This window comes from Musca domestica, unplaced genomic scaffold, assembly GCF_030504385.1.
Source record: "Musca domestica strain aabys unplaced genomic scaffold, Musca_domestica.polishedcontigs.V.1.1 9, whole genome shotgun sequence".
Taxonomy (NCBI): Eukaryota; Metazoa; Arthropoda; class Insecta; order Diptera; family Muscidae; genus Musca; species Musca domestica.
Window position 1 is genome coordinate 2029792 of NW_026712435.1, and position 19255 is coordinate 2049046.

At 35.7% G+C, this 19255-nt stretch overlaps 1 protein-coding gene and 1 long non-coding RNA gene across 4 annotated transcripts in view; one reads left to right on the forward strand and one right to left on the reverse strand.

The window, feature by feature from the left end:
- LOC101897013 (intermembrane lipid transfer protein Vps13D) overlaps positions 1-6396 on the forward strand; it is a 352800-nt gene extending 346404 nt beyond the window's left edge. For 2 of the 3 annotated variants that reach the window (XM_059131501.1, XM_059131503.1), the window contains one exon: positions 5328-5449. In XM_059131501.1, the coding sequence (XP_058987484.1) occupies positions 5328-5384 (57 nt within the window). In that variant the 3' untranslated portion in view covers positions 5385-5449. Of the gene's footprint in view, positions 1-5327; positions 5450-5650 lie in introns of those variants that run through there. The other variant, XM_059131502.1, reaches the window with a different exon arrangement.
- A 147-nt stretch (positions 6397-6543) lies between these two features.
- On the reverse strand, positions 6544-18939 carry LOC131806805 (uncharacterized). The gene is made up of 3 exons (XR_009344170.1): positions 18803-18939; positions 18592-18741; positions 6544-6940 (listed from the first exon to the last, which is right to left on the reverse strand). It is a non-coding gene; the product is annotated as an uncharacterized LOC131806805 (long non-coding RNA).
- Positions 18940-19255: the final 316 nt, after the last annotated feature.

The following is a 19255-nucleotide window of genomic DNA, read 5'->3' on the forward strand; positions in this document are numbered from 1 at the left end:
GCGTCTTTCAAACTTTGCACCGGCTTTTATATTATTCTTAGCATGATTGATGTTGCAAAATGTATATTTTTACATATAATCCTCATATAATATTATCTCCTTAAAATTCGTCGACCAAATGTGCTCTAATTTGGCCGACTTGAGGTAGTTTGAAGGGCTGAAAACTATTTTCATTTGTCAAAAAAATACAACAAAAGCCTCTTTATATCATCGTATTTAATAAAATTTTCAAACCTCAATTATCAGAATTATCCGATTATCCGTTTCGTTTAGGTATAATAAAACCACTAAAAATTCGCCCTTTTGCATGTTTTTGTTACAATTACTACCGAATGAACTGTAATTTGACATTTAAAGTTTTCGGTATTATGAAATCTACTGTTTACCATTGGTTCCCAATAGACATAGCCACAATTTAAAAGTATTTTGAGATCTTAAGTGTTTTGATGCTTTGAGAAGTATTTTTTAATCAAAAGAAAAAAATCTGGTATGGCAACCATATAATTATATTATGTATAGAAAATATGCCAAATTTCTTCATTTTTCGTTTTTTTTTTTTTTTTTTTTTTGAATAAGAATTTTCAATTTTAAAAGGCATTCTGAAACAATTCCACACAAAATTCTATATCAAAACAATACAGTACATTTTTCAGTTTTGCGATTTTTCCAGAGGCTTTTCTCAAAATTGTCTTTCATGAAAACGTTTCCACTGTAATTACAAATAACCAAAAGAAAATTTGAGTCAAATCGGTCCAGCCGTTCTCAACGGATGTGTTACTATACTTATCTACTTTTTTTACATATAGATTTATATAAGAAGTTGTGGCCAGTTCCTCTGACCCCAAGTCAGATTACGTCGTACAATAACTGTGGAACAGATATCTTCATGATTTTGGCAAATATTAGGATTTTAGGTATATGGGCGTAAAATTGGGCGTTGTCATTTTTGTTTGCATAAAAAACTAAGTCGTGGTAGGACGAACAATTAAAAAAAAATTATCCAAATCGTTCCCGCTGTTTTTAACTGATTCTTACCAACGAACAACAATTGATTTGAAAATAATGCAAATGTATACACGCATATAAATTCCCACTTAACCTCATTTCATTTGATGTCCATAAAAAATATCACAACAACGGCAGCAGCAGCAGTAGCTGTATTAGTAACAAATGGGTGAAGAGACGACAAAAGCAACAACGTACATAAATCACAAAACATTGTTGGAAAATATGTTTATAATTTATGACCATAAAGCAATCCGGAATTGCATAATATTGATGGCATATACCGGTATAACCCAAAACTCAACTCCTTTTTTCTATTGCCAAAAGAAAGCCGGCAATGTTATTGACTAACTGTGCTAAAAAGCCAAAATAAAAAATATGACAAACTAGCTGGCCCGGTCCGCGTTGCCGGCCCGTAGTTTTTGTCTATTATGCATATTTTCCCAAGCATAATTATTCACTGATATGACTGATATAAGTGTTCACGTACTGGTCGATTAAAAGTGTTTTGAAATACCTGTGCCTATATTTAATTCTAAAATTTTGTAGATATCTTGAAATGTTTGTGTAAGATTTTCACCCCGCAAATACACATTTTTAGCCAAATCCTTAGAAATATGGTAAAATCAGGAGGTACCTTTATATGGGCACTACTCCGACCTACATTGAAAACTTTCTTCTACCTCTTATAATCCAAGGTGACAAATAGAGGCCAAATTAAAAATATAGCGGAACAGCATAGCATGTCAAACTGAAAAATTCGAGTGATTTAAATAAGTAAAAATAGTTTTATCCACCTCATAAATGAGGACAGAATGATTTCAGAATAGTCAAATATAATTACTATTTTACACCCATTACCGTAAAGTGGGAATTAATTTTATTTGCCATTTAAATTGTAAGTTGGAGACCCCATAAAGACCATATTTTTCATCATAGTATAATTCAGTGACGACTCAGCAAATATTTGGTCCCGCGCTACTTTCTTATATTTGTAATTTGTTCATGTTTTCACAAATTATTTCATATAGATCTACATCCCAAATATACGTTCCTAACCAATATTCTCCTGGGGGTCACAAATTCAATAGAATACAATATTTTCTTTTCTGACCACACATTAGATGTGAAAGTGGACTTGGGGATACTCCAATATGGGGACTTTATTTAAATAAATTCCTATGTGGCACTCTGTATGATGGTTCCCCACCCCAGGGTAGCATAAATACAATTTTTTAGCCAAATCAATTGATGAATGTGGTCAAGACAAATATTGACCTTATTCTGAAAATTTCAAATTTTATGCGAAGAGGTTCTCTACCCCTTAGAAACAAAGATGCCAAATAAGGGCCAAACAAAGAAAAAAGTGGCCAAGACCGCAAAAATATCTTAAATCATACGGAGGTTATATAAATATGGGTTAAATAGGGTTGTACCCTTATCCGAGAATTATGATCGATATCATGACCTGCAAAAGCGATTTAAGGTATCTTGAATGTTTGGAAAGGATAGAAATCCTTTTCTTACTAAAAGTCCCATTCGCTCTACTATTTTGCACCCTTTATATTTGGTATTTTACTGATTGCACTCCCAAAGAATTTTGCATTTTGAGCTCTCATTGGACGGATTATTGTCACATGAAAGAAATAGGCCCAGGCTTTGAAATGAGCCCCCTTAGGTTTTTTTCGGTCATTTTTGTTTGTTTAAATGTGTTCGCATCTTCCAGCTGAAAAACGGTGTAGGCCCTGGAATTGAAAGGTAGATGTCAGTTTACATAGTATTTCGCACTTATTTAATTTTTTGGTAAAAATTATATAGATTGAAAAATTATTCTTTATTTTGTTCACAAAAAATTCCATTGAATTCAATAAGATAATACAAATTGAAAAAATCTTCAACTTGTTCGCTGATTTTTTACAGCAAATGTTTAAAGATCCTTGTAAAGATTGTCAATAGAATGTACTATTATTTTTAAATTCGATTCCAATGATTTTTTTTTAGATTTTTTTCCGATTTGAGAATTTTTGCAATGAGATCTCTTTTTTGTGATTTTTTAGCGATTTTGAAAAAGTAATTATCTTTAACTTTGGTGTGACCGCGTTCAATTATTTCGATATTCCATTTCGCCACCACATAATTCGGCACTACACTTCCATGTAACCCGCCATCAATATCAGTTCTCAAGAAATCAAGTCAATTAATTCAAAATAAAAATTCAAAAATAAAATATAAAAAACACTACAAATGTACATTAGAAAAAAGTAAGTCAAAATGGAAAAAAATCATGCAAAATAAAACATTACTATTGTACATTTCAAAAGTCAAAATGAAAATGTTAATATATCACATTTTTACGTGATTTTTTTGGATATTATCCTTTTCGGAGAGGAGACAATTCCGAATTTGTGTGAATCGTTAAAATCAGTCCAGCGATTCTTAAGTTATAAGCGTAGTAACTAACACAACTTTCTTTTATATATATAGATTAAGACTCAATTGCAACGAATTGTATGTACTCTCAATCAGGGCGAGGCAACTGCATCAGAACGAGCTCTCAGAGAGCGTAACTTTCTTCACACACAATCAGAACCATTAAAAAACTATGTAAGCAGAGAGTAACAAATTTGAGAAAACATAAAAATGTGACTCTCTGTCCGGTACTGGTCTTTGTCGAGAGTAGGAATTGGTAAATTAGTGCCCATTGGGTCACGAAGAGAGCACACACACACAAGTTAAATCTCATGAACACTATTTAGTTCAGAGCCCAGCAAATGCGTAATTCTCTCCACAAACCATTGAAAAAAAATGGAATCAAAGAGTAACAAAATTGAGAGATCATAAAAGTGTATCTCTCTCCCAAGAGACGCTTGAGCGCTTGCTCTGAGTAAACAAAATATTCTCATACGTATAATTGTAGTCATTGACAGTCATTTTTCGAAAGCTTTGATGACTTTACACTGTCCCGAAATGGTCCCGAGTAGTCTGCACATATTTTGAAAGAATTTGGTTTTCGAATTCTAAATGAATTCTTCATCTTTCCGATCATTTTCCGTTCAATACTACAATATACAATTTTAATCGAATTAGCCACGAATTAAAAAAACCGATATTATTCGGCAAATATAAGGATTTTATATAAATCGAAATATTGGGCGTAAAAGGAGGCGTGGTCAATTTTTTGTTCTTTGAAAAACCTAACTCGGGGTATGACGAACGTTTGTACAAAGTGAGACTTGGACTCGATAGAGAAAAACAAAAATTCATTTCATTCACAATAGATATATAATCCAATTCGATTATTACAAAATAGTGAGCCCAGTCCACCGGAAGAGACACCCCGTTGCAGTTCGCAGGTCAGCAGTCTGAGATCAGCAGTTTTGAGATCGGAATTTAATGTCCCTGCAAATTCATCTGCGTTTACATATTTGCAGTCCATTTGACAAAGAATGTGACCGTTTTTTACGTCTGGGTCTGCTATCACTAGGCCTGCTTCGACTAATACGTGCGTGTATCGAAAGCAATAAGGTTGTGGTAATATGTTACGGGTGGGACTCATGTTGATGATCGGCAACTGGATAGCTTTCTTTAATGATTGGAAGAAGTAAACCCACAGGAATTTTCGGTACTAACAATAAAAGCCACATTCGGTACTAACAATAAAAGCCACAATGGACTGCGTTTACATATTTGCAGTCCATTTGACAAAGAATATGACCGTTTTTTACGTCTGGGTCTGCTATCACTAGGCCTGCTTCGACTAATACGTGCGTGTATCGAAAGCAATAAGGTTGTGGTAATATGTTACGGGCGGGACTCTTGTTGATGATTGGCAACTGGATAGCTTTCTTTAATGATTGGAAGAAGTAAACCCACAGGAATTTTCGGTACTAACAATAAAAGCCACATTTGTCTTCGATGTGGCTGCCTAGCGACAGGTTGAACACATTTGTAAGGCAGCCGCATCGAACCGATGGGTCATATAGGAAAACATATACAGATCTACTTATTTTTAAAGAAACATTGAACCATTTTTCGCATGTCAATGTTCCCAATCGTTGATGCATTGGCCTGTATTCTTTCACTGCCACTGACAGAACATTAATACGGACCCCCTAAACTAATAAAATACATGTCGCAAAATCGCCAACAAAGTAATGTAATTTTAATGGGAAATCGTAATTTCAAAAAAGGCTGATATGTACACACACACGTTTCACTTCAGTTTTCGTAGTGACCTGTAAGGTTAGATTTTCTAGGATTCATTAAACCTAATTTTTTGAAATTCAGAAAAAATCTAATTGATTCTTTTTTTCTCTTTACAGATAAACTATGCTAAGGCCATTTTTGATGAACGAGAACACTCGCTGATACATACATAATATGCAATTCAAATAAATTTGTAAATAAAACATATGATTGAATAAATTTATAAATATCCCTTCAACTTGTTTGTTTCATTTTTACACTGCACCAATTTATAGAGCGTTGTGAACCCTTATGTGGGATTGTTTTACATATTTACAATATAAATTCAAAAACAATTGTACTGTCGACCTGCTTATATGGTATAAACATTTTAAGTTCCTTACCACTAAAAACGTAATTCAAAGAAATGTGATTTTTATTTGTTTATTTATCTTTCCAGTCGAGCTTAATGGTCTGAAATTCGCACTGATAAGGAAATCTAAAGGGACATTATCGAAATCACGGAGAAAAACATTTGATCCAATCGAGGCGGATTTCCCTTCAGTGGTTTTCTTTTTTATCTTCTCAGGCGTTCAAAACACGGAATTTCGTCCACCGCTTCAACATACAGTCCGCAGCATTGATACATGCATAATTTTTCATCTCACCATATCACATGCACAAACGTGAAATCATTTTCCGAAAATGAGGGAAAAACGAAAACCCATCGAATTTGTGTGTGCATATTCGGAAAATAATTGTAATGAACACATATGTGCTGTTTATCCATTCACCCTACCCTCGCCATATTTCTATTTATGTTTGCTTTTTTTTTCTCTCTTTGAATTGTCAGTGCATTAGAATCCTCTCCCATCAAATGCTAAAAACATTAAGGACCACAAAAAATGTAAAAACTAGGCTATCGGCCCAAAAGTGTGATTTAGAAATGATAAACAAAACCAAACAAAAAACAATGCTTGCAGAACACTCACTGCATAATTTAGTGTCCAAAAAAAGGGCATCGTATTTAACTTCCCCTGCGGAAAGTACAATAGAAAATGCAGAAAAAAATCCTGTCCGCAATACAATTGACCGCAGTAGAAAAAGTGCTGCAGAAGAAGTTCGGCAAGGATTTGAAGATTATTTCAATAATGAAGGAACAATAATCTGGCAAGACAGCCAATTTCAATAAAGATGTAGTTTTTCGCAGTTTTTTTAGTTTTTTAATGTAATCTTTTATTTCATATATTTATAATGTTATAAATATAAATAAATAAAATGTTAACAATAAATTGAATATATTTGTTTTAACTTAGATGCTAGTTTAATTCATATTTTTTAATAAAAGCCTTTTATTGAGATCTTAGTTTATTTTTTAGATTTCAAACTTGCTCCAAATTAGAAATCGTCGTATTCGAAATCAATTCCTATAAGCGATTGTTCTAAAATATTAGATAGTGGCTGAGTAGTTCGAACAATAGGTATTGGGGCAATAATCGGCGCTGCTGTTCTGTTGCGTTCCCTCCCGGCGACATCTCTCGTCTCCCTTGACAATTCAGCAGCTTTCATCCGCCCTTCTCTTAGAATTGTCTTAATTTTGTAGGCCATTTCGCTTTTAACTTCCTCGTTGGTAATACGTCGAAAATTCAAAGTCCACTTGTTTGGTGATCCAGTTGTAGTCACTAGTTTCTGATAAGCGCTTTGTCACCAAGCGCTTAACTCCCTCCAATTGCTCGGTAAATACCAGCTTCTGAAAACAAAAAAAATATATTTTGAAATTTTACTAGTGTTCATATGAACAGAATTAGTGTAATCTTCCTATATGGTTTGCTATTGATTTAGAATAATATAGAATCTTGTATGTTTATGATAAATGTTTGTGTTAAGCGATAAGATGTGTGTTTAGGAAGAATTTGAAAATATCCACACACAACGATAGCAATGCTATCACTAGGTAGCATAAAGAAATTCCACATCCTGCGTTGGGACTAAACAACCCCTTGTGTGCATTGATGATAGGCATTATTAGAACTGAAGTAGGCTAAGTTAGATTAGTGCAGGTAGCTATTAACAACTAAAAATTGTAAAATAAAATTAGAATCGAAACTACATCCGAACTTAAAGGTTGTTCTTTGCTTCTCAATAAAACATTGGTCCTTGGATAATAAGAACCAGCGGTCGTAAAATATAATTTACTATAAAGACCACAGGGGCACTACAAAGACCACAAGGTACACTATAAAGACCACAGGGGCAAACTATCAAGACCACAGGGGCAAACTATAAAGACCTCAGGGGCAAACTATAAAGACCACAGGGGCAAACTGTAAAGACCACAGAGGCAAAAAAAAACAATATAAAATATAACAAAGACCACAGGGGCAAATTAAAAAGACCACGGGGGCAAAAAAATATTTGAAAAGACCTTTTGAAAACACAATATTCGAAAAGACCCTTTGGGCAAAAAAATACAAAAAAAACTATTTTGAAAAGACCCTTTGGGAAAAAAAAATAATAAAATAATTTGAAAAATACCCTTTTGGCAACGAAACAAAATGGCTTCCAGAATAAACCTATACAAAACGCAAAACCATATCCTCAGAGAACTAATGGGGATTTGGGAAAAGGTACAATCAGGCATGGTGAGGAAAGTAGCTGTAGAAGAAACATTGCGGTCCATGGAAAATAAATTAGAAGAGGCTACAGTTAATCATGAGAAACTGGCCATACACGGGGAGAAAAGCGATCCCCATTACCAAGAAAAGATATGGGAACAGATTCAAACCTACTACGAAAAGGCTAAAGCATATGTAGAGGCTATTAAAGAAGAAGCTGTGAGAGAAAAGCATGAACCGGGAAAACAACAAAAAGCCGCAATATCTTCACCACAGAACGCAGAAATTAAAGAAAAAGAGATGCAGCCAGTCTTTAAACGTTTTGGATCTACATCTTAAAAAACTTCCAGGAACAAATGCAGAAGCAAATACAAGAAACGATGAAAAGACAATTGGAACTGAATATGCAAGAGCAATTGCTGACAATGCAACAAGTGCAAAGGACGCTGCAGGATGAAATGAAGAGAGCAATGCAGGAGCAAGCTCAACAATTAAGAACACTGTACGAGACAGATGAACAAGAATTACATACGACTTTACAAAACAGAGTCAAGCCACTCGAGCAATCTGGAGTCAGATACGAGCAGTCCTATTTCAAATTAGGAAAAAAGTTAGTAAGCTGACTGAAGTGTTAGAAACCGAGTTGCTTACAGTTACTAGATACGCTTTGGAGTATATGAAGATCTCATGGGAAAAACAATACGACGAGATTAAGCAGCTGCATTTACAACTTTCAGTTGTACATGGGGAAGACTTTGGAGAAATTGACGTCGAGTATGAAGAGATTGAAAACAATTTTGAAAAGAAGGTGCAGGATTTTATAAAACGGATAGACGAGGCTCAAGACAATAATATGGCTGTGGAACTACAACGGGTACAAATACCATGTTTTTCTGGTGAAGTGGAAGAATGGAGTTCCTTCCACGACTTGTTTAAAAAAATGATCGACGGCAACTCCAAGCTGTCAGAGGTACAAAAACTATGTTACCTAAAGACTAATTTGAAAGGAGAGGCGTTTCGTATAGTGCAACACCTTCAAGTGACAGATTCAAATTATAAAGCGGCCTGGGAATTATTGGAAAACCGGTACGGCAACAAAAGAATTATATTCACAAAATTAGTGGATAGAATTCTAGACCATCCAAATATTAACAGCCAGTCAGCATCAAATATAAGACATTAACTAGATAACGTGAATGAAAGTATGTAGGCCTTAAGAACGATGGATATACCATTGGATCATGCTGACCCAATTTTGTCAAGAATAATAATACGGAAGCTTGATAAAGACGGCCTTATCCTATATGAACAAAATGTGAAGAAGTCAAAAGAAATCCAGAAACTATCCGATGTAATAAATTTTCTGGAACAACAATACGAAGCACTGGATGCATCAACAAGCAGAAAACATTTCAATATGGGAACATACAAGCAACAAGAAAGATCGACAGATGTGGCGGAGAAAAAATTATGCAAGTTTTGCAAAATATCAGGACATGATATCGCATATTACAGAAAATTTTCGTCATTGGATTCGCGGGAAAAATACGATTGGGCAAGGTCAGCGCAAATATGTTTCAAATGCCTGAATCATGGAAAAGAAAAAAGATGCTACAGTGAAATGAAATGTCAGAAGTGCGGAAGGAATCTTATAACAATAGTGCATTTGGAAAAAAAGGAACAATATAAAAACAATGAATACCAATGCAACAGCAAATGTACTTCTAGCGGCAGCCCAAGTGCGGGTAAAGACATTGCAGGGAGAGTTTGTGACTGTGAGAGCCCTGATAGATCAAGGGTCGCAAATTACTTCAATTTCAGAGGATGTGGAAGAACGTAAATCTGGCAGATCCAGATTTCAACAAGCCAGAGAGAATTGACATAGTAATTGGTGCTGACCTATTCTCACCGATATTGGAAGAAGGAGTTCGACATGATGAGAAAATTGTGTGATAAAACACCAAATTGGGCTGGATCCTTTCTGGAACAATTTTAATAAAGCCAAGTTATAATAAAAGTTCTGCAGCCACAACAACAATTGAGCGGTTTTGGGAGTTAGAGGAAATTGCAGATGAACAAACCATCGAGGAAAATGACTATTATCTTAAGATATACGAAGAGACGACCTGCGTAGACAACACAGGCAGATTCATCGTTCGCTTGCCATTTACTGAAGAAAAGTATTTAGGAGAATCATACAAAAGAGCAATGGCGAGATATTTAAACTTGGAGAAAAGGCTCGAAGAGAGTACTGAGTTAAAAACGGAGTATGAGAAAACAATTAATGAACTCATATCAATGGAACACATGGTGAAAGTGGATCAAGGACATCAAGCCAAATATTATATGCCACATCAAGCAGTATTAAGAGAAACTAGTCTAACCACAAAAGTGAGGGTAGTTTTTGATGCTTCGGCGAAAACATCGAATGGGAAGTCCTTGAATGACATCCTGCATATTTTTGACATCATTACAAAGTGGAGATCGTGGAAATTTGTCATCTCTGCAGATGTCGAGAAAATGTTTAGACAGATAAAAGTAGCAGAGCAAGATCAGGATTACAAATATATCCTTTGGAGGAGTTGTAAGTCCGAGCCAATTCGGCAGTATAAACTAACCACAGTTACATACGGAACCGCTTCAGCACCATTTCTAGCAGTAAGAACTCTAATAGAAATTGGAAATAGATGTAAAGATCAGAAAATTGCGAAAAGAATCAAGGAGGATTTCTACATGGATGATTCACTAACTAGAGCAAATACAGAAAAGGAATGCATGACAGTCCGGAAAAAAATATCGGAGCAGCTGGAGACTTACGGATTCCATTTGAGAAAATGGATTGCAAACGCACCAGAAGTACTAAGAGCTGTAAGGCGGTCGGAGGAAAACGAAGTGCTGCATATTCAAGAAGATGAGTATTCAAAAACACTAGGGCTGCAATGGAATCCGACAACAGATTGCTTTACATTTAATATGTAGATCAACAATGAAGACAAGATAACCAAACGATTAGCGTTGTCATACCTGGCAAAGATTTTTGATCCATTGGGTTGGTTGACTCCAGTAACGGTAACAGCGAAAATCTTCATTCAGAATCTGTGGAAACAACAGTTGGAATGGGATCTTCCTTTGGAGGAAAAGTTGACTACAGAGTGGAAGCAGTTTATGCTCAGTCTTCCTGTCCTCAAGAATGCAAAAATTCCAAGATGGTTTGAAATGTCAGAAAATAGTATAATTCAATTGCATGGATTTGCTGATGCATCCGAAAAGGCATATGCAGCCTTCGAATACCTCAAGTTGGAGTGTAAGATAACGATAATAGCCGCAAAAAGCAAGGTAAATCCAATAAAAAATGGGAAGACTCTACCCAAACTGGAACTGTGTGCAGCACATCTCTTGTCGAAACTGTTGCAAAAAATAAAGGAGTTTTGACGACGGCTACATCAATCTATACATGGAGTGATTCCATGATAACATTGGCATGGATAAAAAACCCAAAAAACAAAGATAAATTTATAAGAAATAGAGTGATGGATATTGTGGAACGAGTACCCGATGCAAGATGGGGATACGTGAAGTCTAAGGAAAACCCAGCTGATATGGGTTCGAGAGGTATTCCACCAGTCTCCTTAATAAACAATGCATTGTGGTGGAAAAGACCTGAATGGATGGTGGAAGACGAAAAAAGTTGGCCTGAAAGTAAACCAGATTAAGCTTTTGTTGCGACGATGAAAATATCCCAGGATGAAAATTACATCTATGAAAAAATAATGAAATTCTTATCATATATGAAGCAGAAACGAGTAATGGCTTATACTCTCCGCTTTATAAACAGCCTGAAGGGAATACGAACAAAAGTAGAACACTTTCTGGAAAAGTAAATCATCGGAGCAAAATAGCGGCATTGCACCCACAACTAGACCAAAATTGTATAATGAGAGTTGGTGGGAGGCTTGAATTTTCATCATTGCCCTATAATCACAAGCATCCAATCCTCATCCAGAAGTCAAGGTAAGCAGGGAATATTAACCGAAGCGCTCACATCGAAACACTGCATGGAGGAAATCAGCTTATGGAGAACATGCTAAGGCGGAAATATTGGATTATCGGAGTCAAAAATAGAATAAAACTCTGTATTAGGAGTTGCCCAAGATGTACGCGTTATCGAGGCGATGGGAAATCTACCAGCTTGCAGAGTCAACCTGAGTCTACCCTTTCAGCATTGCGGCGTGGATTATGCAGGTCCGATCTAGATAAAGTGCTTCAAAACAAGAGGAACAAGATCCATGAAAGGATACATAGCTGTGTTTGTCTGTATGGCGACTAAAGCGGTCCACTTAGAGGCCGTCAAAAAAATATCGGAGCAGCTGGAGACTTACGGGTTCCATTTGAGAAAATGGATTGCAAACGCACCAGAAGTACTAAGAGCTGTAAGGCGGTCGGAGGAAAACGAAGTGCTGCATATTCAAGAAGATGAGTATTCAAAAACACTAGGGCTGCAATGGAATCCGACAACAGATTGCTTTACATTTAATATGTAGATCAACAATGAAGACAAGATAACCAAACGATTAGCGTTGTCATACCTGGCAAAGATTTTTGATCCATTGGGTTGGTTGACTCCAGTAACGGTAACAGCGAAAATCTTCATTCAGAATCTGTGGAAACAACAGTTGGAATGGGATCTTCCTTTGGAGGAAAAGTTGACTACAGAGTGGAAGCAGTTTATGCTCAGTCTTCCTGTCCTCAAGAACGCAAAAATTCCAAGATGGTTTGAAATGTCAGAAAATAGTATAATTCAATTGCATGGATTTGCTGATGCATCCGAAAAGGCATATGCAGCCTTCGAATACCTCAAGTTGGAGTGTAAGATAACGATAATAGCCGCAAAAAGCAAGGTAAATCCAATAAAAAATCGGAAGACTCTATCCAAACTGGAACTGTGTGCAGCACATCTCTTGTCGAAACTGTTGCAAAAAATAAAGGAGTTTTGACGACGGCTACATCAATCTATACATGGAGTGATTCCATGATAACATTGGCATGGATAAAAAACCCAAAAAACAAAGATAAATTTATAAGAAATAGAGTGATGGATATTGTGGAACGAGTACCCGATGCAAGATGGGGATACGTGAAGTCTAAGGAAAACCCAGCTGATATGGGTTCGAGAGGTATTCCACCAGACTCCTTAATAAACAATGAATTGTGGTGGAAAAGACCTGAATGGATGGTGGAAGACGAACAAAGTTGGCCTGAAAGTAAACCAGATTAAGCTTTTGTTGCGACGATGAAAATATCCCAGGATGAAAATTACATCTATGAAAAAATAATGAAATTCTTATCATATATGAAGCAGAAACGAGTAATGGCTTATATTCTCCTCTTTATAAACAGCCTGAAGGGAATACGAACAAAAGTAGAACACCCGACATCAGAAGAGATAGAAGAAGCGGAAATTAAAATTATAAAATTACATCAAGGACACGAGTGGTCGGCGGAAATAAAACAATTGAAAAATTCTGGAATAGTATATCATCGGAGCAAAATAGCGGCATTGCACCCACAACTAGACCAAAATGGTATAATGAGAGTTGGTGGGAGGCTTGCATTTTCATAATTTCACTATAATCACAAGCATCCAATCCTCATCCAGAAGTCAAGGTAAGCAGGGAATATTAATCGAAGCGCTCACATCAAAACACTGCATGGAGGAAATCAGCTTATGGAGAACATGCTAAGGCGGAAATATTGGATTATCGGAGTCAAAAATAGAATAAAAACCTGTATTAGAAGTTGCCCAAGATGTACGCGTTATCGAGGCGAAGTACGAAACCAAATTATGGGAAATCTACCAGCTTGCAGAGTCAACCTGAGTCTACCCTTTCAGCATTGCGGCGTGGATTATGCAGGTCCGATCTAGATAAAGTGCTTCAAAACAAGAGGAACAAGATCCATGAAAGGATACATAGCTGTGTTTGTCTGTATGGCGACTAAAGCGGTCCACTTAGCAAGAAGAGGCAAATCAACCGGGCAGCAAGGCAGTTGGATAAAGATTATATAGAGGCCGTTGGAAACAACACGAATGCAGCACAAATTTTAGAAAACGACAAAATAAAATGGCACTTTATTCCCCCCGTAGCTCCTCACATCGGAGGAATTTGGGAAGCAGCTGTAAAATCAACGAAATATCATCTTAAAAGGATAATGGGAAGGAAATATGGTATGCGTCAACAGGTGGAAACTGCTGCAACGTATAAAAAATCATTTTTGGAAGAAGTGGAAGGAGCAGTACTTGACGTCGTTGCAAACCCGTACCAAATGGATAAAGAAAAATAGAAATCTCGAAGTGGGAGAGGTGGTAATAATAAAAAACGAGGAGACTCATCCAGCTCGTTGGCCATTGGCGAAAGTGATGGAGGTCCATCCGGGCAAAGACGAAATTGTGCGAGTAGTCACATTAAAAACACAAGATAAAGTTGTAAAAAGACCGGTAAACAAGCTATGTCCTTTCGAGCATCATGAGGAACCGGAGGTAATACCGGATCACGTAGCACAGACGAATCTGACAAGAGAGGGAACAAGAAAGCTAAATCAACCAATAGCGATGTTGCCACTTATAATTCACTTTTTGATTATAATGTCTACAAGAGCATCACCTGTTCATGAACTAAATAGTTCCACCGCAATATATTTGGATCCTATGGTTCAGATTAATATGGTCTCGTCTTCATGGAACATGGTGATCTACTTTAAGCTGAAACCGTATTTCAAAACATTGGAGTTGGCTTCCGGGCTGCTACAGATATCCAAGGAATTATGCCCAAGGCGACAGGAACAGTGTTGGTCTACAATAAAGAACGCGGAATATAGCATTACTAAGATTGAAACGAACAATCGGTTGTTTATAAAGGAAGAGAAGCGCTAAAAAGAGGAACTCCATTGAAATTCGTTGGCTCATTTCAACACTGGGCATTTGGAGTAATGGACGATGATAACAGAATGGCTATGGAAAATAATATGAAGAACCTCTTGGACAATCAAAAAAATTTAAAGGAGCTTGCTAAAAAGCAAACATCAGTAGTCGATGCTACTGTCAATCTGCTAAAGAGGACAACCGAGGAGGTTAACTCGAACTTTTCGGACCTCAAGAGCAAGATTCTGAATATAAGCGGCACAATGAACGAGCATTACTTCGTGTATAGAGAATCTATAAGATATTTTATAATAGCCAAACAGATCCATGAGCTAATTGAGGAATGTGACGAAGTGCAAAGACAAATAATAGATGCGTTAATTGATGTGAATAGCGTGAATTTCCATCCCGTGCTCATAACCCCCTCACAATTACAAATGGAAATATCAAAAATACAAGAGAGCCTTCCTGAAAAGTGTAGCCCCGTATATCTATATATATAAATGAAAATTGTGTTAGTTACTACGCTTATAACTTAAGAACCGCTGAACTGATTTTAATGATTCATACAAATTCGGAATTGTCTTTTATCCGAAAAGGATAATATCCAAAAAAATCGCGTAAAAATGTGATATGTTAACATTTTCATTTTGACTTTTGAAATGTACAATAGTAATGTTTTATTTTGCATGATTTTTTCCATTTTGACTTACTTTTTTCTAATGTACATTTGTAGTGTTTTTTATATTTTATTTTTGAATTCGAATATTAATACCAATTTATTTAATTGACTTGATTTCTTGAGAACTGAAATTGATGACGGGTTACATGGAAGTGTAGTACCGAATTATGTGGTGGCGAAACGGAATAGATGATACCGAAATAATTTAATGCGGTCACACCAAAGTTAAAAGAAAATTACTTTTTCAAAATCGTTAAAAAGAAACACGAAAAAAGAGATCTCATTGCAACAATTCTCAAAACGGGAAAATATCGAAAAAAAATTCCAATGGAATTGAATTTTAAAATAAAAGTACATTCTATTGACAAACTTTGTAAGGATCTTTAAACAGTTGCTGTAAAAAATCAGCGAACATGTTAAAGATTTTTTCAATTTGTTATTCTTCTTTTGTCAATTTTTTTCAATTTGTAATATCATATTGAATTCAGTGGATTTTTTGTGAACAAAATAAAGAATAATTTTTCACTATATACAATTTTTCACCAAAAAAATGAAATAAGTGCGAAATACGATGGTAACTGACATCTACCTTTCAACTCCAGGGCCTACATCGTGCTTCAGCTGGAAGATGCGCAGACATTTAAATAAACAAAAATGACCGAAAAAGACTAATGGGGCTTATTTCAAAGCGTGGCCCTACTTCTTTCATGTAACAATAATCCGTCCAATGAGAGCTCAAAATGCAAAAATTTTTGGGAGTACAATCAGTAAAATACCAAATATAAAGGGTGCAAAATAGTAGAGCGAATGGGACTTTTAGTAAGAAAAGGATTTCTATCCTTCCAAAAATTCTGCCTAAACATTTAAGATACCTTAAATCGCTTTAGCAGGTCATGATATCGATCATAAATAATCATCGTATGATTTAAGCCATTTTTGGAGTCTTCGCCATTTTCTTCTATTTTTGGCCCTTATTTGGCATCTTTGTTTCTAAGGGGGGTAGAGAACCTCTTCGCATAAAATTTTCGGAGTAGGGCCCATATTGGTCTTGACCACTAAAAAATTTTATTTATGCTACCCTGGGGTAAGGAACCATCGTACAGATAATTGCCACATAGAAATTTATTCATGTAAAGTCCCCACATTGGAGTATCCCCAAGTCCACTTTCACATCTAATGTGTGGTCAGAAAAGAAAAATTTGTATTCTATTGAATTTGTAACCCCCAAGAGAATAGTGGTTGGGAACGTAGATTTGGGATATACATCTATATGAAATAAATTGTGAAAACATGAACAAATTACAAATATAAGAAAGTAGCACGGGACCGAATATTTGTTGAATCGTCATTAAATTATACTATGATGAAAAATATGGACTCCAACTTACAATTTAAATGGCAAATAAAATTAATTCCCATCTTACGGTAATGGATGTAAAATAGCTATATTTTTGATTTGACCTCTATTTGTCATCTTGGATTATAAGGGGTGAAGAAAGTTTTCAATGTAGGTCGATGTTTCGCATTTTACCATATTTCAAAGGATTTGGCTAAAAATGAGTATTTGGGGATGAAAATCTTACACAAAAATTTCAACATATCTACAAATTTTAGGATTTTTCCATGTAATAGTATCCCCACCAAGTCCACCTTTTGGCGGACAAACAGACCGACATGGTTAGGGGGACTTATGAGGACTCTAATGCACAATCTGAGGTGCTAATGGGTTTAAAAAAGTAATTAACTTTGCCTATTCTTAAATCAATTAGCCCTCAATTACGAGTTGTACAAAGTACAGTAAATTCCAAATTACTGCTCATTTGACTAAAAATTATAAACTAATCGACCAGTACGTGAATATTTATAACATTCATATCTTTGAATAATCATGCTTTGACAAATATGCATAATAGACAAAAACTATGGGCCGGCAACGCGGACCGGTCCAGCTAGTTGTATATAATTTCGAAATAGATGCTTTATATTTCTTAACCCAGGCAATGCTAAATGAATGCAAAAAGACATTGGGCAATGAAATAATGTGCGAAGGTAATTTTCCTTGGAGAGATGCGTCCACTAATAATTGTGAATTATCGCCACTGAGACCTCATATCAACTTAAAGCAAGTAGAAGTAGAAAGCATGCCTTATTGGATACCGTTGATGCAAAGTGGGAATTGGCAGTTTAAAACATTTTCAACTACGACAGCCCATCTTAAATGCTCTCACACACAGCAAACAATAATGAAAGTACCGCAACAAGGAATTCTCTCGTTGGATGCAGATTGTACAGCGAGAATTGGACAAGTTACGTTGGCGGCTGCACATCGAGAACGCAACAATAAAACGACAGAGTATCATTCAGTTCTATTGAAGGATGTAAGCCCGACCGAAAAAGAAGCTATTAAATCCCCGCGAAACGTGTCGATTAATCATAATCAAGAAATAGCTGAGCTGAAAAAGATTGTTGCAGATTTAAAGAACGAAAATGTGGAATTGAGAGGATTGAAATTTCATCATATTTCGGCACATGTATTATTCACATTGGTTATTGTAGTTATTATAATTTTAATTATATTACTTATAAGAAAAGTAATAAAAACTAAGCGAATTCCCAATTCCCTCGGACCCAAGAGATATAAATAAATTATTTGACTCCCGGGAGAATGTTCATATGAACAGAATTAGTGTAATCTTCCTATATGGTTTGCTATTGATTTAGAATAATATAGAATCTTGTATGTTTATGATAAATGTTTATGTTAAGCGATAAGATGTGTTTTTAGGAAAAGTATTTATGTTTTCGCAATGATAAGTGCTTGAGTAATATACGAGCAAGCGTTAATGCATTGTAAAGTACGGGAAAATCCGAAAGGCAATAAAATCTTTGTGTGTACGCTGGTAATAAAGAAATTGAAAATGTCCACACACAAAGATAGCAATGCAGTCACGAGGTAGCATAAAGAAATGCCACCTCCTGCATTGGGATAAAACAACCCCTTGTGTGTATTGATGATAGCCATTATTAGAACTGAAGTAGGCTAAGTTAGATTAGTACAGGTAGCTATTAAGAACTAAAAATTGTAAAATAAAATTAGAATCGAAACTACATCCGAACTTAAAGGTTGTTCTTTGCTTCTCAATAAAACAACTACTTTCAAAAGTATAGAATTTGAAGAATACAATAACCTTTTTTTTAGATGACGAACACTGTCCAGGAGTGATTGGTGAAGGCGTTGTTGATGGCAAATTAGACGCCTGCGATGTGCCATGCAGGGAGTCGGTAAGCAATGAGTCCTCCTCATCGACAACTTCAACGTTTACATCACTGCTTTCACTCTGCAAATAATTTTTTTCCCATATGCATAAAGATTTTTTTAAGTAACAGTTATGGACTTACTTCAGAAAGGCTTGAAGATGATGCCCGTGCCAGCTCCACTTCTTTTACTTGCCCTCACCAAGGCCGTTTCTTTTAGAAATTGAGAACGCAATCCGTGTATTTTAGTTTTTATGGCTTCAATGGGCACACATGCGTCCACTTCCTTTAGCCGGTAGTGTATGGCAGACAGCGAGCTACATCGCTTTACGGTTTTTATAATGTGGGTACCGAACATTGTAAAGATTTTCATGCTGCCCATACAGCACCAACATGAGCTCTATTGTCGATCTGGTCCACATATTTATTAAAATTATTAACTTTTATTTTAACTTTTAAAAATTTCCAATTAATTTTCGTATAATTCACTATACAATTCAATCACTAAACACATCACATCACAATAAAAGATACGCATCAAATATTACAATAAAGAAACGATATGAAATGTCAAAATCATAAAAAAATCGAAAGAAT